Genomic DNA, 22230 nt, shown 5'->3' on the forward strand with positions numbered 1-22230 from the left:
ACCAGAAGTCCGTAACTGGGGTCCGTACCGTAGGATACGGACCCGCTCGCCAGCCAATTCAAGATACTTGAATTGGATTTAATGGAAACCGGACCACGAAAAAAATAAAAGATGCTATGTTATATATGAAGGAAAGGAAACGCAGGACCAAACTAATAAATATTGGCGCTCACCGAGCACCTCGGTGTGATCAGCTGTTCGTTTAGTGAAAGAATGATGTAACTGTCAGTGCACGCTCAAAGGTAAACCTGCGCGCGCACACACACACACACATGCACGCACACATGCACTGTCTGCTTGACTGCACGAAGCAAGCGATTTCATGCACATTATTTGCTCAGGAATCCCCTCAAATTAAATAACTTCCCAGTCACAGAATGGCCTAATATTTTTTGAGATATTGCAGAAATAAACATATATCACAATGACTAAATTTCAGAGGGAACTAAATTTCACTGATATTATGAAATCAAAAGGCCGTCTCGCTTTAAGTACATGTAGCAGAGTAAATGGAGTAAATGCATTACTACCCACCTCTGGCTGTATGTATATTTTTGACTCTGCCTGTATACTTTTGACTCTGTGTTGATTTCAGAAAACCCAAAATAAATTAAAGCTTGTACACCAAATTCCTTTTTTTAATTAAAGATGTATGACCGCAACTGTAAATGAGAGTACTGCCATATGAAGAATCCCAGAAAGCTTCCTTTGATCAAACTGAGCAAATAACTAGCTAGCGGGGTATTCCTGCTAGCTAGCATAACTTGCAAAAATAGCTTGAAAACATTACAACAAAACAAACTGCACACCTCGCTCTACCTTATTTTAGCTAACTTATTTTAGCTAACTTTAGGTCTCTTAACTAGCTTGCTTAGTTCATGAACGACAGGCATAGCTAGTTCACGTCAACGCTAGGTTATGGACCCTTTTCACGTGACGTCACGACAAACGCGGCCGCCATTTTGGACATGAACTACCAGTGGTCTACCACAGCCAACAACAAGGAACGACGGCGAAGCATCGAAAGGAATATAGCCATCAAAGAAAGTTTTTACTTTCAGCAAGACTTCCATCATACCATTATATTGTTGTGCACCTGGATGTAGTAACCATCAACACACAAGGCAAGATTTATCATTTTATCGGATCCCGACAGATGCTGACCGACGGAGAAGATGGATGGTCTCTAAAATATTGGCAAAATAATGTTTATTGACATAGCAATCGTGTGTAACGGGAAGCATTTGCATATCCGAAGTGTTGTGTTTACATCAAAGATAAAATAAACCGATATGACAACGACTGCTGCTGCCAGGTTGGGGACACAAACTAGTAGAAAGGAAGTGTGCCAACAGACTTCCTTTGTGGTTGATTCTGCTTTAAAGTAAGATGCATTTAATTATTCATCTGCTGTGGGTTTGGAATCGGTAGCCTGAGCGATTCGTTCATGTTTGTGGTGCCATTTGTTTGTTGACGCGTGTTGAAATGGAAGATTGGTTGTTGACATGATTTCCAGTGATGCTTTGGTGCTGCTGTGGATCAGATGTGTTGAGTAGCCAGACTGTTTTTTTTTCTTGCGTGTGGTGTCATTGTTGACGCAAGGCTGTTTTTTGAACATGCCGATGCAGACACGATTTCCCCTGATGAGTTATGACTTCAGACGCGATGCGTGTGTGGAGGTGTGGAGTCCGCGTGATATGTGCGTAAGATAGGCTTCTCATGTGTTTGGAGATCCGCGCTCTGAGACAAGCGCAAGCACCCCACCCCCCCACCCCCCCCAGGGAAAAAAAAGGACCCCTGAAAATATCGGCATAGTTCGAACACTGGGTTGGAGAAAGTAATGGCAAATAGTGAGTGCACAAACCATAGAAGGTAAACTGTACACAGCGCCAGGGCAGTGTGATGGTATGTCTACTTTTAGATTGTGTTAGCTTATCAATGAACACACTCGCCACTCGATGAGTTTCACGTCTTTACGACGGATACTTAAATGTGTTAGGTATTATTGTTGCAGTCTAAGCAGTCATTGTAGCAGCTAGATGAGCGAGAACCGAAAGGGTCTGTGCCATAAACCGTTATTTCTTCATGTCCAAAATGGCGGTCGCGTTTACGAAGGTCACGTGAGTGAAAAGGGTCTTGCACACTGGTAACTTGGGTAATAACTGTTTAGCTAGCTAGGTCTCTGTGTTTCACTAGCGTACTACGAATATCTTGTAGATGCTGCTCTAATATCTTGTCTTCTTGTCTTAATACCTTACTCCTGATGGAGAGACTGACTTCTTCAGTATTGAAGCAAGAGCACTGAAAGGTGACACACTAGCCCCTTTTTTTTGTTTTGTAATCGTGCTAGATTATATTCTGCAAATTTCTCTTGACCAACACAATGAAAAGGGGCTCCAGCTACACCCTAGTAGAAGTCAAATACATCATGCACAATTTCTCACGGATTTTGACTATGCTGATGATCTAGCAGTAGTGTCAGAGCTCACCAGTCATGCTGAATTCATTCTTCATGCCCTTGAAACATCAGCCTCGCTAGTTGGGCTTTACAGTAACAAAGTCAAGACGGAGTACACCTCTACATCCTTGGATCCATTGTCACTATTTGCCATGTCTAGGAAGAACATCAAGCGAGTTGATGACTTCAAGTATTTGGGCTCTTTTATAATGGACTCCTTTGAGGACTTCAAGATTTATAAGGCACTGGCTTGGAAAGCATGCAATGACCTCGACAAAATATGGTACTCTAACCTGGCCAAACACTTGAAGATAAGCCTGTTCAGATCAGTAGTGGTACCCATCCTCCTATATGGTACCAAGACATGGATGGACCATGATGCTGAAACAACTACAGCAGAGACTAGATGGAATTTATACCAACCTCCTATGTCAGGACATACCCATGCCACCTGGGAGGAGATCCCGCCAGTCACAATGGGACTCAAATCAAGAAGAGTCCTCTTTGCGGGGCACTGTTTTAGAACTGCCTTCTCCTCTGGAGCCTGGTGCACCACCCAGTGAGGTCAAGAAAGTTAACCTACTCCTGCCTAATATCAAGGGACACTGGAATGGAGGTCCAGGACCTGGAATTTGCAATGGCTGACAATAATGTGTGGAGAACGTTGGGTGATTTATCTCAGCCGAGGCTGACAGAACAGAGAGATCAAAGACAAGCGAAGCGTAACTATGGTACTTCTGGATGCAGTAGTTTTAGATGTTCTGCTTATTTATTAATACAGACACTACAATCCCAGGCCCGAAAGGATCCATTTTTCCCCCTGACCTATTTACTGATGTTTAGTGATTTAGACCTGCTTTAGAGGGTGGCACAATGGCGTAGTAGTTAGCACTGTTGCCTCACAGCAAGAAGGTCCGGGTTCGAGCCCCGTGGCTGGCGAGGGCCTTTCTGTGTGGAGTTTGCATGTTCTCCCCGTGTCTGCATGGGTTTCCTCTGGGTGCTCCGGTTTCCCCCACAGTCCAAAGACATGCAGGTTAGGTTAACTGGTGACTCTAAATTGACCGTAGGTGTGAATGTGAGTGTGAATGGTTGTCTGTGTCTATGTGTCAGCCCTGTGATGACCTGGCGACTTGTCCAGGGTGTACCCCGCCTTTCGCCCGTAGTCAGCTGGGATAGGCTCCAGCTTGCCTGCGACCCTGTAGAACAGGATAAGTGGCTACAGATAATGGATGGATGGATGGACCTGCTTTAGACTGAAGACTATAAGCTTCACTTACTCGTTAGCTACATTAACTTCATAACTCCTGGTTCCTGGCTGATCGACTACATTTGAGCTAAGTGGGACACAGTGCATGTTTTTTTCTATTATATTATTGTAAAAATGACTCATCCTTCATATTAAAGAGCACAAATTTTAACATGTATAGCTGAATGCAACACAGGTGGCAGAAAGGAGGTAAGAGGATTTCACCCCATGCTCTTTAGTACCGAAATAAACTCCATAAATTCTGTCATCAGTTGTCATTACACATCATGGCCTCGAGGTGGCAGTGTTGTGGAGCATATACACTTCACCAAATGATAATAAAGTGGAGTGTGTGTGTGTTTAGAGTGTGTGCAGTTAATGTTTAATCACCATTATTCCCCAAATCAGACTCAAATCTGCTTCTCTTTCTTTCAGGAGTGAGATTCAGCAGTGTGTTTGCCTCAAAACAACAACCTGCATTTCTTCTTTTTCATCATCAGAATAGCTATACTGTACTTTAAGGGCTGTGATGCTCACCTCTTCTGGCTTATTACTAGATGATGATGATGATGATGATGATGATGATGATGATGATGATTAGTGGCAGGCAGTAACACACCCTGGATGGACAATAACCCAAGCTCAGGCTCAAACATAGGACACAGTAATGCTGTGATTAAACCCTCTACAGAGCTTTGAGAATGGTACAGTTCTGTTCTCTTCTCTTTTCTAAAAGGGCACTATGTAGGATTTAGGGGATCTATAAACAGGAATTGAATATGTCATCTCATCTCATCATCTCATTATCTCTAGCCGCTTTATCCTGTTCTACAGGGTCTCAGGCGAGCTGGAGCCTATCCCAGCTGACTACGGGCGAAAGGCGGGGTACACCCTGGACAAGTCGCCAGGTCATCACAGGGCTGACACATAGACACAGACAACCATTCACACTCACATTCACACCTACGCTCAATTTAGAGTCACCAGTTAACCTAACCTGCATGTCTTTGGACTGTGGGGGAAACCGGAGCACCCGGAGGAAACCCACGCGGACACGGGGAGAACATGCAAACTCCGCACAGAAAAGCCCTCGCCGGCCACGGGGCTCGAACCCAGACCTTCTTGCTGTGAGGCGACAGTATAGTATACATAATTATGTTTTCATTAGTACCTGTAACTATGAATCATTGTTTTTTTTTAAGCTTAGTATGAGCCCTTCATATCTACATAGGGAGCAGGTTCTCTTTCATGGAGCTACAGTCGCCCAGATGGACAAACCAAACACCAGTTCTAGAGAGCGCATTTCCTGTTTTTAAAAGTGGCAGCCAGCATCAGAAGTAAGACAAAGAAAAATAAAAGAAGGCAAAGAATGTAGGAGCCAGTTTAAGAGACTGATGGAGTTCAGCATAGGGAAGCTTCTTCTTTTAATTTAGTAATTTGTTAAACCTTAATGTAAATGTTTGGCCCTGATACTTATTTATATTACTGTTGCAGTTAATAGTTTCCCCTGCATCAGTGGTTTTACTGGTATAAAATATCCCCCCATCTGATATTGTAATGGTACATTCCATTCTGTAGGTTCTAATACACATCCATCCATCTATCCAACCATCCATCCAGCCATTCATATTCCATCCTTCCATCCATTCATTCATATTCAATCCATCCATCCCTCCATCAGTCCATCAATGCTTTCATTCATATTCCATCCATCCATTCATATTCAATCCATCCTTCCTTTCATTCATATTCCATCCATCCCTCTATTAATCCATCCATCCTTTTATTCATAGTCAAGCCATCCATCCCTCCGTCCATCCATTCATTCATATTCCATCCATCCATCCATCCATCCATCCATCCATCTCCAATCTATCCATCCTTTCATTCAGTCAATCCATCCGTCCTTCCATCCATGCACCCACCCATCTGTCCATCCTTCCAGCCAGCCATCCTTTATTTCATATTCAATCCATCCATTCATTCATATTCCATCCATCCATCCATCCATCCATCCATCCATCCATCCATCCATCCATCCATCCATCCATCCTTTCATTCATATTCCATCCATCCCTCCATTAATCTATCCATCTTTCATTCATAGTCAAGCCATCCATCCACTGTAAATAATGTAACTTGCAAAATTGTTGAGTGAAAAAAGGATTCTAAGTTGAATGAACAAATTTCCCTTCTAATTGTTCAAGTAACTAAAAAAAAAATAGTTGAGATGCCTTTCCTTCGCCACAAGTTCATAGGAATTGGAAAATTAAGTTAAGTGAACTTATATATTCAAGTGCTGATTGATGCCCCTTAACCGATGCCACTGCGCATGCGCACTTCACAAGTTCGAAAGTTTCAACGGTCAGGTGGAGTGAGAAGTCCGTGGAAACTGACACGAGACGTTGTCTAGGAGTCTAGACTAAGCTTTCCTCAACAGAGGCCAGGGAATTCCCTCCTTGTATGTCGGTATTTGTTTCTGTTTGTGTAATAATAGGCAAAGTGAAGTAGAACTTAAGTGTTGAGAGGTTTGTGTTAACTAAAAAATGTAATGCACACTAAATCATTGTAAAAAAAAAAAATAGTCAAGCCAACTTAAAAATGTAACGCAACCTGCTGCCAAAGGATTTTGAGTAAACTCAACTTAGAACCATGATGTGCCAACTTGCTCTTCTGAGTTAATTGGCATTATTATTTCAATTTATTTCAACTAAACAGTTTGTTGGACTGAACTTCTAAAGGCAAGTCAAGTCAACTCAACATAAAATACTCTTCTATGTGAACTTAAAAGAACATTTTGGGACGTTGTGGTTCAGGTGGATAAGGCGCCATACACAGCAAATTCCTCAGTGTTGAATTAACACTTTCAGAGTTAATTTGTGTCCAGTTGGACCTATATAAACACAGTAGGGTGTTAAATCAATACTCTGGGTGTTAATTTTGCTGTGTACCATAAATCCGGGGACCCGGGTTCGATTCTGACCCGAGGTCATTTCCTGATCCCTCCCCGTCTCTCTCCCGCTCATTTCCTCTCTCTACACTGTCCTATCCAATAAAGGTGGAAAAAGCCCAAAAAAATCTTTAAAAAAAAGAATAATTTAGGATAACTTAATGTTTTTTGTGCCAACTTGCTTTTCCAAGTTAATTGGAATGATTATTTCAATTTATTTCAACATCACAATTTGAATGCACTGAACTTGCTAAATAAAGTAAGGTCAACATAAAATACTCATCTGTGTCGACTTAAAAGAGCAAGTCAGCACAACTATTTGGCCCGGAGTTGAGTTTACTCAAAATCCTTTGGCAGCAGGTTGCGTTACATTTTTAAGTTGGCTTGACTAATTTTTTTTTTTTACAGTGCAGTCCATCCATCCATGTACCCATCCATCCATCCATCCATCCATCCATCCATCCATCCATCCATCCATATTTGTACCCCCTCAAAACTGGCACAATTGTTCATGTCCATCATTTTTTTTTTCTTGATCAGCAGACTTTCACCACATTCTTTTCAGAAGTATTTTCAGATTCATCAGCGTTCTGTCCATCTCCTGCTCTCTCACCTTTCTCAACTTCATTCTCCTCCGATGGAACCGCAGCAGCTCCTTGTGCTGCCTTGAGACGAAGTTCACTGCCGCGTACTCCAGAAGAGCCGAGAACACGAAGAGCAAACACACAGCCATCCAGATATCTATGGCCTTCACATAGGAGACCTGCATTTTACACACACACACACACACACACACACACACACACACACACACACACACACACACACACGGTCACTATAATGCACTCAGGTGTAAATATGAGCTTATTGAGTATTTTGGGATGTGGAACGATGTTATATAAAAGCCAATGAAACAGTCATGGGATGTGCATGGTACACACTCATACAGACAAATCAACAGACAATTGAACAGACAGACAGACAGAATGACAGACAGATGACCAGTGAGACAGACACAACTGGATAGAATGGCAGATAGGCAAATACACAGAATGACTGACAGATCAACAGACACATAAACAGATCAAGCAATAGACAGACAGAGGCGATTCTAGAGTCTGTTGTGGCCCCAAGCAAAAATTTCCAGGGGCCCTTCTGACCAGCGTTCATCACCAATATGTTATAAATAATCTGACACCAACGAAAAATGTATGAAACCAAAGTTTTTTAAATTCCAAATGTGAAAATACAATGGTAAAGAACAATAAAAACAATAAAAAACTAAATAAATAAGCCCTCAGGCCCCAACTCTCAGGGGGCCCCTGGGCCAGGGGGCCCCAAGCAGTTGCCTGCCTTGCCTGTTCACAAGCTGTGCGTCTGTAGACAGAAAGTTTGCAGAGAAATAGATAGAGAGAACGACAGACAGAGAGATGGGCAGACAGAGAAAGACAGACAGAGAGAGAGAGAGACAGAGAGTTGGACAGACAGAGAGACAGACACACAGAGATGGACAGACAGAGAGACGGACAGAAAAACTATGTATTGATTTGCAGTGATGCTTGCAAGTGGAGCCAAACCTACAGGCTCCCTACAGTAAAAAATAAATACTCTTACGGTATAACAGAGACACCATTTGAAATTTACAATTCTGAAACAAACAAACAAACAAACAAAAACAAACAAACTAACTAACTAACTAACTAACTAACTAACTAACTAACTAACTAACTAACTAACTAACTAACTAACTAACTAACTAACTAACTAACTAACTAACTAACTAACTAACTAACTAACTCCCCAACATAATGTTTCATGTGATAACGAATAGTTTTGATGCATTTTATTGTTTTTCATATCACTTTATCAGGACAATGTTTCAGAACTGCAGGTCTAAACCACAATCTGGGTAAAGAGATCTGAACCCACACCAGTACAGGGAAAGAATGTTATTAGAGAGTTATTAGAGATATTAGAGAGGTGTTGGAGAGTTATTAGAGTTATTAGAGAGGTGTTAGAGAGTTATAAGAGTTATTACAGTTACTAGAGAGGTGTTGGAGAGTTAATAGAGTTATTAGGGAGTTATTAGATAGGTGTTAGAGTTATTAGAGAATTAATAGAGTTATTAGAGAGCTGTTAGAAAGTTATTAGAGTTATTAGAGAGTTATTAGAGAGGTGTTAGAGAGTTATTAGGGTTATTAGAGAATTATTAGAGTTATTAGAGAGGTGTTAGAGAGTTACTAGACTTAGAGAGGCGTTAGAGAGCTATTAGAGAGCTATTAATATTATTAGAGAGTTATTACAGAGGTGTTGGAGAGTTATTAGAGAGTTGTGAGAGAGTAATTAGAGTTATTATAGAGGTGTGAGAGTTATTAGAGAGGTGTTAGAGAGATATTAGAAAGTTATTAGAGAGGTGTGAGAGTTATTAGAGTTATTAGAGAGGTGTGACAGTTAGAGTTATTAGAGAGGCGTTAGAAAGATATTAGAGTTCCTAGAGAGGTGTTAGAGAGTTATTAACATTATTAGAGAGGTGTTGGAGAGTTATTAGAGTTATTCAAGAGGTGTTAGAGAGTTATGAGAGTTATTATAGAGTTAATACAGTTATTAGAGAGGTGTTAGAGAGTTATTAGAGTTATTAGGGAGTTATTAGAGCGCTGTTAGAGAGGTATTAGAGAGTTATTAGAGTTAGAGAGTTATTAGAGTTATTAGAGAGGTATTAGAGAGTTATGAGAGTTATTAGAGAGGCGTTAGAGAGTTATGAGAGTTATTAGAGAGTTATTAGAGAGGTGTTAGAGAGTTATTAGCATTATTAGAGAGTTAATACAGTTATTAGAGAGGTGTTAGAGAGTTATTAGCGTTATTAGAGAGTTAATACAGTTATTAGAGAGGTGTTAGAGAGTTGTGAGAGTTATTAGAGAGATGTTAGAGAGTTAGAGTTATTAGAGAGTTATTAGAATTATTAGAGAGGTGTTAGAGGGTTATAAGAGTTATTAGAGAGGTGTGAGAGAGTTATCTGAGTTATTTGAGAGGTGTTGGAGAGTTATTAGAGTTCCTTGAGAGGTGTTAGAGAATTATTAGAGTTATTTAAGAGTTATTAGAGAGGTGTTAGAGAGTTATTAGAGTCATTAGAGAGTTACTAGAGTTATTAGAGAGGTGTTAGGGAGATATTAGAGAGTGTGAGAGTTATTAGAGAGGTGTTAGAAAGATGTTAGAGAGTTATTAGCATTATTAGAGAGGCATTATAGAGATATTAGAGTTGCTAGAGAGGCGTTAGAAAGTTATTAGCATTATTAGAGAGGTGTTAGAGAGTTCTTAGAGTTCTTAGAGAGGCGTCAGAGAGTTATTAGAGAGATATTAGAGTTATTATAGTTATTAGTGAGGTATTAGACAGTTATTAGAGTTATTAGAGAGGCGTTAGAGAGATATTAGAGTTCCTAGAGAGGTGTTAGAAAGTTATTAGCATTATTAGAGAGGTGTTAGAGAGTTATGAGGGTTATTAAAGAGTTATTAGAGAGGTGTTAGAGAGTTATTAGAGTTCCTAGAGAGGTGTTAGAGAGTGATTAAAGTTATCAGAGAGTCATTATAGTAGAGAGTTATTAGCATTATTAGAGAATTATTAGTGTGATTAGACAGGTGTTAGCGAGTTATTAGATAGGTGTTGGAGAGTTATTAGAGTTATTAGAGAGTTCTTAGAGTTATTTGAGAGGTGTTGGAGAGATATTAGAGTTCCTCGAGAGGTGTTAGAGAGTTATTAGAGCTATTAGAGAGTTAATACAGTTATTAGAGAGGTGTTAGAGAGTTATTAGAGTTATTAGAGCATTATTAGAGTTATCACAGAGGTATTAGAGAGTTATTCAAGTTATTATAGAGGTGATTGAGAGTTATAAGAGTTATGAGAGAGGTGCTAGAGAGTTATGAATGTTATTAGAGAGGTTTTGGAGAGTTAGTAGAGTTATTAGAAGATGTTGGAGAGTCATTCGATTTATTAGAGAGGTGTGAGAGTTATTAGAGAGTTATTCGAGTTAGTAGAGAGTTATTATCGTTATTAGAGAACTATTAGTGTTATTAGAAAGGCGTTAGAGAGTTATTAGAGAAGTGTTGGTGAGTTATTTGAATTATTAAAGAGTTATTAGAGTGTTATTAGAGTTCTTAGAGAGGTTTTGGAGAGTTATTAGAGATATATTAGAGCTATTAGAGAGGCGTGAGAGAGTTATTAGAGTTCCTAGAGAGCTGTTAGAGAGTTATTAGAGAGGTCTTGGAGAGTTATTAGAGTTGTTTGAGAGGTGTGAGAGAATTATTAGACAGTTGTTAGAGAGCTGTTATAATTATTAGAGAGTTATTAGAGAGGTGTGAGAGAGTTATTAGAGAGATGTTAGGGAATTATTAGAGTTATTACAGAGTTAATACAGTCATTAGAGAGGTGTTAGAGAGTTATTAGAGTTATTAGAGAGGTGTTAGAGAGTTATTAGAGAGATATTAGAGCTATTAGAGAGTTATTAGAGAGGTGTTGGAGAGTTATTAGAGTTAATAGAGAGGTGTTAGAGACTGGTTAGATTTATTAGAGAGTTATTTGAGTTAGTAGAGCATTATTAGCATTATTAGAGAATTATTAGTGTTATTAGAGAGGTGTTAGAGAGTTATTAGAGAGGTGTTAGAGAATTATTAGAGCGGTGTTAGAGAGTTGTTATAGTTATTAGAGTTATTAACTAGTTATTACAGAGGTGTGAGAGAGTTATTAGAGTTATTAGAGAGGTGTGAGAGAGTTATTATAGTTCCTATAGAGGTGCTAGAGAGTTATTAGAATTATTAGAGAGGTTTTGGAGAGTTATTAGAGGGTTATTAGAGTTATTGCAGAGCTGTGAGAGAGTTATTAGAGAGGTATTAGAGAATTATTAGAGTTATTAGAGAGGGGTTAGAGTTATTAGAGAGTTATTAGAGTTAGTAGAGATTGATTAGACTTATTAGAGAAGTGTTGGAGAGTTATTCGAATTATTAGAGAGGTTTTTGTTGAGTTCTTAGAGTTCTTAGAGAGGTGTGAGAGAATTATTAGTGTTATTAGAGAGTTATTAGAATGATTAGATATTTACTAGAGAGGTTTTGGATAGTTATTAGAGTTATTTGAGCATTATTAGAGTTATTCGAGAGCTGTTGGAGAGTTATTAGAGAGGTGTGAGAGAGTTATTAGAGTTATTAAAAATTTACGAGAGAAGTATTGGATAGTTATTTGAGTTATTAGAGTGTTATTAGAGTTATTAGAGAGGTGTTAGAGAATTATTAGTGAGGTGTTAGAGAGTTATTAGTTATTTGAGAGTTATTAGAGAGGTGTGAGAGAGTTATTATAGTTCCTATAGAGGTGTTAGAGCATTATTAGAATTAATAGAGAGGTTTTGGAGAGTTATTAGAGGGTTATTAGAGTTATTGCAGAGGTGTGAGAGTTATTAGAGTTATTAGAGAGGTATTAGAGAATTATTAGAGTTATTAGAGAGGTGTGTGAGAGTTCTTAGAGTTCTTAGAGAGTTATTATAATTATTAGAGTTATTAGAGAGGTATTAGAGAATTATGATAGAGTTATTAGAGAATTATTCAAGTTCTTAAAGAGGGGTTAGAGAGATATTAGACTTCCTAGAGAGGTGTTAGAGAGTTATTAGAGAGGTGTCAGAGAGTTATCTGAGTTATTCGAGAGGTGTTTGGGACTTACTGTATTAGAGTTATTAGAGAGTTATTTGAGTTATTTGAGAGGTGTTAGAGAGTTATTAGAGTTCCTAGAGAGGATTTAGAGTGTTGTTAGATTCATTAGAGAGGTGTTAGAGAATTATTAGAGTTATTAGAGTTATTAGAGATTTCCTAGAGAGATTTTGGATAGTTATTAGCGTCAGTTGAGTGTTATTAGAGTTGTTTGAGAGGTGTTAGAGAATTACGGTATTAGAGAGGTGTTGGAGAGTTATTAGAGAGGTGTGAGAGAGTTATTATAGTTCCTATAGAGGTGTTCGGCAGTTATTAGAATTATTAGAGAGGTTTTGGAGAGTTATTCATGTTATTAGAGAGTTATTAGAGTTATTGGAGAGGTGTGAGAGAGTTATTAAAGTTATTACAGAGGTGTTAGAGAGTTATTAGAGTTATTACAGAGGTGTGAGAGAGTTATTAGCATTATTACAGAGGTTTGAGAGAGTTATTAGAGTTATTACAGAGGTGTGAGAGAGTTATTAGAGTTATTATAGAGGTGTTAAAGAGTTATTAGAGTTATTAGAGAGGTGTGAGACAGTTATTAGAGTTATTAGAGAGGTGTTAGAGAGTTATTAGTGTTATTAGAGAGGTGTGAGAGAGTTATTAGAGTTATTAGAGAGGTGTTAGAGAGTTATTAGAATTCTTAGAGAGGATTTAGAGTGTTGTTAGATTCATTAGAGAGGTGTTGGAGAGTTATTAGAGAGGTGTGAGATAGTTATTATAGTTCCTATAGAGGTGTTCGGCAGTTATTAGAATTATTAGAGAGGTTTTGGAGAGTTATTCGTGTTATTAGAGAGTTATTAGAATTATTAGAGAGGTGTGAGAGAGTTATTAAAGTTATTACAGAGGTTTGAGAGAGTTATTAGAGTCATTAGAGAGGTGTTAGAGAGTTATTAGAGTTATTAGAGAGGTGTGAGAGAGTTATTAGAGTTATTAGAGAGGTAGAGAGTTATTAGTGTTATTACAGAGGTTTGAGAGAGTTATTAGAGTTATTACAGAGGTGTGAGGGAGTTATTAGAGTTATTAGAGAGGTGTTAGAGAGTTATTAGAGTTATTAGAGAGGTTTGAGAGAGTTATTAGCGTTATTACAGAGCTGTGAGAGAGTTATTAGAGTTATTACAGAGGTATGAGGGAGTTATTAGAGTTATTAGAGAGGTGTTAGAGAGTTATTAGTGTTATTAGAGAGGTTTGAGAGAGTTATTAGAGTTATTACAGAGGTGTGAGAGAGTTATTAGAGTTATTAGAGAGCTGTTAGAGAGTTATTAGAGTTATTTAAAAGTTAATAGAGCATTTGTAGAGGGTTACTGGTGCACTCTGACCTTAGGCAGAGAGGTTCTGGAGCCCGAGCTCTGTGTGGTCATGGTGAGCACTGTGGTGATGCCTAGAGCCACACGAGCAGGAGCAGCATCCATGTTGATCCAGAAGGACACCCAGGAGAGGATGACGATGAGCAGACTGGGGATGTACATTTGTATCAGGTAATAACCCATCTGCCTCTCCAGGTGGAAACGCACCTCAATACATGTGAACTTTCCTGCAGGAGATAAAGTGAGGATTCTGAGTTTTTATCTCTTCAGTTATCAAAAACAACCTTCAAATTAAATTTCTCATCTTTCTTCATACAGAGTAATGGGAGTTCCATGGTTAAGGCACTGGATTACTGATCGGAAGCTCATGAGGTTAAATCCCAGCACCACCAAGCTGTCACTGCCAGGCAATTGAGCAAAGCCATAAACCCTCAACAGCTCAGCTGTCTAAATGAGGAAAATGTAAAACGGACCTTTCACTGCTGCTTGTGAATCTGGATAATGATGTCTTCCAAATGTCTCATCTCATCTCATCTCATTATCTGTAGCCGCTTTATCCTGTTCTACAGGGTCGCAGGCAAGCTGGAGCCTATCCCAGCTGACTACGGGCGAAAGGCGGGGTACACCCTGGACAAGTCGCCAGGTCATCACAGGGCTGACACATAGACACAGACAACCATTCACACCCACATTCACACCTACGCTCAATTTAGAGTCACCAGTTAACCTAACCTGCATGTCTTTGGACTGTGGGGGAAACCGGAGCACCTGGAGGAAACCCACGCGGACACGGGGAGAACATGCAAACTCCACACAGAAGGGCCCTCACCGGCCACGGGGCTCGAACCCGGACCTTCTTGCTGTGAGGCGACAGCGCTAACCACTACACCACCGTGCCGCCCTCTTCCAAATGTCATAAATGTAAATACAGTATGTTCAAAACAGTGTGTTCTTACTGACTGAAAGGCAAAACTGTGTAATGTTTAATGCATCACTAACACGATAGATACCATCATTAAATAAAGAATAAAACACTTTGTGATATGCAGATACAGAGAGACTAGTGGTAGGGTGGCACAGTGGTGTAGCGGTCAGCACTGTCACCTCACAGCAAGAAGGTTTGTGGTTTGAACCTCACGGCCTTTCTGTGTGGAGTTTGCATGTTCTCCCTGTGGGTTTCTGCCGAGTGTTCCGGTTTCTCCCACAGGACAAAGATATGCAGATTAGATAAAATACCCAGCCACTGGGGTTGCACAAGCCAGTGCGTACTTAGTACCAGTCCCAAGCCTGGATAGACTGGGAGGGTTGTGTCGGGAAGGGCATCTGGTCGAAGACCTATGCCAAACCAAATATGCAGAACAGATCTGCTGTGGCGACCTCTAACAGGAGCAGATGAAAGAAGAAGAGAGGATAGCAGCATGTAGATATGTTTAGCTTTTTTAATACCAATATTTTAACATTCTTTCAATTATTTATCTCATCTCATTATCTCTAGCCGCTTTATCCTGTTCTACAGGGTCGCAGGCAAGCTGGAGCCTATCCCAGCTGACTACGGGTGAAAGGCGGGGTACATCCTGGACAAGTCGCCAGGTCATCACAGGGCTGACACATAGACACAGACAACCATTCACACTCACATTCACACCTACGGTCAATTTAGAGTCACCAGTTAACCTAACCTGCATGTCTTTGGACTGTGGTGGAAACCGGAGCACCCAGAGGAAACCCACGCGGACACAGGGAGAACATGCAAACTCCGCACAGAAAGGCCCTCAACAGCCACGGGGCTCGAACCCGGACCTTCTTGCTGTGAGGCAACAGCGCTAACCACTACACCACCGTGCCGCCTCAATTATTTATTGTTTTTTTTAATCATGTGATATTTATTGGGCTTTGCAAGCTTTATTAGTGTTGGCAAGCACACTATTGTTCTTCTAAGTTTACTTATTCTGCCTTATTCCGACACGTTTTTTGGATCCACTACTCCTCCTAGGGCGTTCGAGATAGAGACATCGTTCCAATTCTGAGACATCTGGCCCGAAGTGGTGTAGTGTGCTTGTATACGGCTTTTGGATCAACACGCCCGTTCTCTTGTTCTTGTCGTTTTTCTTTTGTTTTTTTCCCATAGAGAATGAATAGGGTTCATGAATCGAATCGTCCTACTCGGACACGCTCCATCGCAGATGCACCAAACCTCATGTGATACTTCAGGCCAACTCCCCCGACACATACATGCAATCGGTTCTGACCCGCACTCATATTTTTCCTTTCTTTTTGCTCATCCCTTTTTCCTCCATAGGCTTGCATTGATTTTTGGCCCCATTGAAAATGAATGGTGTTTCAGGAGAAAAACTTTCACTCTCCATCAATTTTTTTAACCAAGTGACCAAACTTCAAGAAACTTCACTTGATGCCTCAGGCCAAGTCCCCGCACAGATCCATCCCCTCATCTGAGACCTGCACTCGTCTTTTCCTTGGTTTTCACGCATCTCTTTTTTCCTCCATAGGCTTCCATTGATTTTTGGCCCTATTCAAATGAATGGAGTTTTGCTCAGTAACACTTCACCACACATCCACCAAACTTCATACGGCACCTCAGGCCAAATCACCATCACACACATGATATCGGTTCTGACCCGCACTCGGTTTTCTCTCGCCTTTCATCCGTCCATTTTTTTCTCCATTTTGCCGCTAATCAATGGAAGCTTGACTGAGTCATTCCTCCCTTCCCCCATACAGTAGGTGATGATGCATTTGGCAAGGATCTGCTCATTTGAGACTTTGACAGCAAATCAACTTCAACTCAATGGCCACTTTAATAGGAATACTTACACGCACACATGATAGCAATTAGCATATAAGCATTCATGTGTTACCATGCTAGCTGTTAGCATGTTACCCATTACAATATCATGCCTGCTGTTAGCTCGTGAGTTGTTAGCATGTTCACCATTAGCATGTTATCATGAGAGCTGTTAACATGTTAGGATTAGCATGGCAGCATGCAGAGTTCGCATGTTTGCTGTTAGCGAGTTCGCCTGAGCATGTTAGCGTGCTAACTGTTAGCATGTTAGCTGTTAGCATGTCACCCTCAGCGTGTTAACATGCTAAAAGTTAACATACTAGCCATTAGCATGTTAGCCTGTTAGCTGTTAGCATGATAGCTGTCAGCATATTAGCCTTAAAGTGTTAGAATTTTAACAAATAGCATGTTAATCATTAGCATGTTAGAATGCTAGCTGTTAGCATGTTATCTATTAGCATGTTAGCATTAACATGTTAACATGCTAGCTTGTAGCATGTTAGTATGCTGTTAGCATGTTAGTATGCTAACTGTTAGCATGCTAGTTGTTAGCATGTTAGCATAAGCATGTTGGCATGCTAGCTTTTAGCATGCTAGCATGATAGCTGTTCTGCTACAGCTCAGCAAGCACACTTTTCATTTTCTCTGCAGAAATGCAGTCTAGTTTACCACTGCTAATTGTTCCATGGCTTGTGTGTGTGTGTGTGTGTGTGTGTGTGTGTGTGTGTGTGTGTGTAGGTGAATTGAATACACACTGATATGTTTACCATATTAAGTTCCTAACAGAAAAATAAAGTTCCTTGAATTGAACTGAATTGAATCGCAGTGTGTAGCTGTGTCTAAGTGTGTAGTAGTGTATAGCTGTGTGTAACACTGTGTAGAAGTGTGTGGCAGTATGTAGAAGTGTGTTGATGTGTGTATCAGTTTGTGGCAGTTTGTAGCAGTGTGTAGATGCGTGTATTTGTGTGGCAGTGTATGGATGTGTGTAGCTGTGTGTAAAAGTGTGTGGCAGTGTGTAGCTGTGTGTAGATATGTATGGCAGTGTGTAGATGTGTGTATTTGTGTATAGAAGTGTGTGGCAGTGTGTAGATATGTGTAGATGTGTGTGGCAGTGTGTAGAAATGTGTGGCAGTGTATGGATGCATGTAGCTGTGTGTAGAAGTGTGTGGCAGTGTGTAGAAGTGTGTGGCAGTGTATGGATGTGTGTAGCTGTGTGTAGAAGTGTGTGGCAGTGTGTAGAAGTGTGTGGCAGTGTATGGATGTGTGTAGCTGTGTGTAGAAGTGTGTGGCAGTGTGTAGAAGTGTGTGGCAGTGTATGGATGTGTGTGGCAGTGTGTAGAAGTGTGTGGCAGTGTATGGATGTGTGTAGCTGTGTGTAGAAGTGTGTGGCAGTGTGTAGAAGTGTGTGGCAGTGTATGGATGTGTGTAGCTGTGTCTAGAAGTGTGTGGCAGTGTATGGATGTGTGTAGCTGTGTGTAGAAGTGTGTGGCAGTGTGTAGAAGTGTGTGGCAGTGTATGGATGTGTGTGGCAGTGTGTAGAAGTGTGTGGCAGTGTATGGATGTGTGTGGCAGTGTGTAGAAGTGTGTGGCAGTGTATGGATGTGTGTAGCTGTGTGTAGAAGTGTGTAGCAGTGTGTAGATGTGTATATTTGTGTGTAGACGTATGTGACAGTGCGTAAAAGTGTGTTGATGTGTGTAGCAATGTGTAGAAGTGTGTGATGGTGTGCAGATGTGTCTGGTTATATATAGAAGTGTGTAAAAGTGTGTGACAGTGTGTAAATGTGTGTATTTATGTTTAGAAGTGTGTGGCAGTGTGTAGATGTGTGTAGTTGTGTGTGGCAGTGTGTAGATGTGTGTGGCAGTGTGTAGAAGTGTGTAGCTGTGTGTAGATGTATATAGTAGTCTGTGGCAGTGTGTAGCTGTGTGTAGAAGTGTGTGGCAGTGTGTAGTAGTGTGTAGCTGTGTGTAGATGTATATAGTAGTCTGTGGCAGTGTGTAGCTGTGTGTGGCAGTGTGTAGTAGTGTGTGGCAGTGTGTAGATGTATATAGTAGTGTGTGTAGCTGTGTGTAGAAGTGTGTGGCAATGTGTAGTAGTGTGTGGCAGTGTGTAGATGTGTGTGGTAGTGTGTGGCAGTGTGTATTTGTGTGTAGAAGTGTGTATTTGTGTGTGGCAGTGTGTAGATGTGTGTGGCAGTGTGTAGCAATGTGTAGATGTGTGTGGCAGTGTGTAGATGTGTGTAGCAGTGTGTAGAAGTGTGGAGCAGTGTGTAGATGTGTGTGTCAGTGTGTAGATGTTTGTGTCAGTGTGTAGATGTGTGTGGCAGTGTGTAGATGTGTGTGGCAGTGTGAAGTGTGGAGCAGTGTGTAGATGTGTGTGTCAGTGTGTAGATGTTTGTGTCAGTGTGTAGATGTGTGTGGCAGTGTGTAGATGTTTGTGTCAGTGTGTAGATGTGTGTAGCAGTGTGTAGATGTGTGTGGCAGTGTGTAGATGTGTGTGGCAGTGTGAAGTGTGGAGCAGTGTGTAGATGTTTGTGGCAGTGTGTAGATGTGTGTAGATGTTTGTGGCAGTGTGTAGATGTGTGTAGCAGTGCGTAGATGTGTGTGGCAGTGTGTAGAAGTGTGGAGCAGTGTGTAGATGTTTGTGTCAGTGTGTAGATGTGTGTAGCAGTGTGTAGAAGTGTGGAGCAGTGTGTAGATGTGTGTGTCAGTGTGTAGATGTTTTATGTCAGTGTGTAGATGTGTGTGTCAGTGTGTAGATGTTTGTGTCAGTGTGTAGATGTGTTTAGCAGTGTGTAGATGTGTGTGGCAGTGTGTAGATGTGTGTGGCAGTGTGTAGATGTTTGTGGCAGTGTGTAGATGTGTGTAGCAGTGTGTAGATGTGTGTGTCAGTGTGTAGATGTTTGTGTCAGTGTGTAGATGTGTGGAGCAGTGTGTAGATGTTTGTGTCAGTGTGTAGATGTGTGTGTCAGTGTGTAGATGTTTGTGTCAGTGTGTAGATGTGTTTAGCAGCGTGTAGATGTGTGTGGCAGTGTGTAGATGTGTGTGGCAGTGTGTAGATGTTTGTGGCAGTGTGTAGATGTGTGTAGCAGTGTGTAGATGTGTGTGTCAGTATGTAGATGTGTGTAGCAGTGTGTAGATGTTTGTGTCAGTGTGTAGAAGTGTGGAGCAGTGTGTAGATGTGTGTGTCAGTGTATAGATGTGTGTCAGTGTGTAGATGTGTGTGGCAGTGTGTAGATGTGTGTAGCAGTGTGTAGATGTGTGTGTCAGTATGTAGATGTGTGTAGCAGTGTGTAGATGTTTGTGTCAGTGTGTAGAAGTGTGGAGCAGTGTGTAGATGTGTGTGTCAGTGTATAGATGTGTGTGTCAGTGTGTAGATGTGTGTGGCAGTGTGAAATGTGGAGCAGTGTGTAGATGTGTGTGGCAGTGTGTAGATGTGTTTAGCAGTGTGTAGATGTGTGTGGCAGTGTGTAGATGTGTGTGGCAGTGTGAAGTGTGGAGCAGTGTGTAGATGTTTGTGTCAGTGTGTAGATGTTTGTGTCAGTGTGTAGAAGTGTGTGGCAGTGTGTAGATGTTTGTGTCAGTGTGTAGATGTTTGTGTCAGTGTGTAGAAGTGTGGAGCAGTGTGTAGATGTTTGTGGCAGTGTGTAGATGTGTGTAGACGTGTGTGGCAGTCTGTAGATGTGTGTAGCTGGACACACTCCACCACATTACTCTGGCCTTGATGTGGCTCACTTTAATGAAAGAGGTTTTTGCACAGAAGCAGGAACATGGAACCCTTTTTCTCGGGAAGACAGTCTGGGAGTAATTACTGAAGATGACATTTAATAATGACCCATTATAGCTTCTTAATGATGAAAAAGGAGAAAGGTCAACCTCCAAAATACCAAAAATCCTGTGACGGTCCAGATCACAGCTACTGTGTTGGTTTTGTGAAAGAATTAATAAAGTCGTAGGTTCAAAGGGTTATTTATGCTTGTTGCCATGGTTACAATTTATTAGATGAATGAATGTACACTGGACAATAACAGACCAGTGGCAGCCAATTGGAAACAAGTATTTTTTGTGGGGGAGGGGGGTATGATATAAAATATGTCATGTTATAAGCGTTTTCTTGAAGTATCTCTTGTAACACTGATCACACGTGGAGACCAATTAGCAAACAAGCAGCACATAATATCTGTCATATTAGCATTACTGAAAAGATCATTATGTCATTTATGACCTTTATGACATGGTTATGCCAATTCTGCGATGCAAGGTACATTCATGTACTAGGTCACAGTGTTTGTAACTCTGGTTCTGTCTCTTTAAAGCTCAAACCCGAGCCAGGCGATGAAGAACAACTGAGCACATTCCAGGCTTTGAAACACACTTGATTGGCTGGGACTCCCTGCCATCTTTTTAATACTGTTGTCTCAGTGCTAGTTTAAAATTGATGAACGTGAAAAAAGATCCATAAAAAGCCCAGACACTATTAGCTTATGCAGGCTTCATTAATCCTAATGAGCTCTGCTCGCCATTGCTGCTTTACACTTCCTCTAAGGAGGAGCAGAAAACTCTCACTGTGGGGAACAATCGTGATGTTGGAAAGTATTACAAAATTTAACAAACATGAAAAATTGTGTGGCTTTCTAATCCTCAGCTACAGAACCCTGGATATTAGTCAAGGTTTAACGTGTCTTAGACTGTGCTCGCCTTAAAGGCAAACTCACAATACTTTTGGTAAGGATTACAGAGAGCCGTAGAAAAGAGGACAAGTTGGGAACACAAGGAAACAGATAATAACTGAGAGTTTAGTAACTGAAATTAAGGAAAATGAGAGTGAAAACAAACCCATAAATGAACTTTGATCTGTTAACTGGGCTGAGCAGCTACAAGGCTATTATACTAACTCTTAAAAGGTTAAAATGTTCAAATCATTAAAATATGGAAGTATTATTTTTAAATATTAAAAGAAAAACATTAAGCGGTTCTCTGGCTTGTAGTACTTGAGTCCGACTCATGCCCTAATTTTACAGACTCGTGACTTGATTCGGACTTGAGCACTGATGACTCAGACTTGGACTCGGACTCGTGCATTCATTAACTGCATTCGGACTCGTAAATTGAAGACGAGGACTTGGATTTTTTCTTTATTTTTTTGTAACATGCCATAATAATTTGGCAGAAGATATTTATACATTTCTACATTAATTTTATACTAATTTCATGCAAGAGAATGCACATTCACCTGTTCATACACTACCGTTCAAAAGTTTGGGGTCACCCAGACAATTTTGTGTTTTCCATGAAAAGTCACACTTTTATTTACCACCATAAGTTGTAAAATGAATAGAAAATATAGTCGAGACATTTTTCTGGCCATTTTGAGCATTTAATCGACCCCACAAATGTGATGCTCCAGAAACTCAATCTGCTCAAAGGAAGGTCAGTTTTATAGCTTCTCTAAAGAGCTCAACTGTTTTCAGCTGTGCTAACATGATTGTACAAGGGTTTTCTAATCATCCATTAGCCTTCTGAGGCAATGAGCAAACACATTGTACCATTAGAACACTGGAGTGAGAGTTGCTGGAAATGGGCCTCTATACACCTATGGAGATATTGCACCAAAAACCAGACATTTGCAGCTAGAATAGTCATTTACCACATTAGTAATGTATAGAGTGGATTTCTGATTAGTTTAAAGTGATCTTCATTGAAAAGAACAGTGCTTTTCTTTCAAAAATAAGGACATTTCAAAGT

The 22230-nt window shown here is 40.4% G+C and overlaps 1 protein-coding gene across 2 annotated transcripts in view; it reads right to left on the bottom strand.

Annotated features, from left to right (window-relative positions):
* Nucleotides 1-22230, bottom strand: part of glra3 (glycine receptor, alpha 3) — a 220158-nt gene that overhangs the window by 22658 nt on the left and 175270 nt on the right. The window contains exons 7-9 of one of the 2 annotated variants that reach the window (XM_060924886.1): nt 13698-13912; nt 7268-7417; nt 2882-2884 (exon numbers count right to left, since the gene is read on the bottom strand). In XM_060924886.1, coding sequence (XP_060780869.1) covers nt 2882-2884; nt 7268-7417; nt 13698-13912 — 368 coding nt within the window. The remainder of the gene's footprint in view (nt 1-2881; nt 2885-7267; nt 7418-13697; nt 13913-22230) is intronic. The other variant, XM_060924887.1, reaches the window with a different exon arrangement.

This window comes from Neoarius graeffei, chromosome 7 (genome assembly GCF_027579695.1).
Source record: "Neoarius graeffei isolate fNeoGra1 chromosome 7, fNeoGra1.pri, whole genome shotgun sequence".
NCBI classification, from domain to species: Eukaryota; Metazoa; Chordata; class Actinopteri; order Siluriformes; family Ariidae; genus Neoarius; species Neoarius graeffei.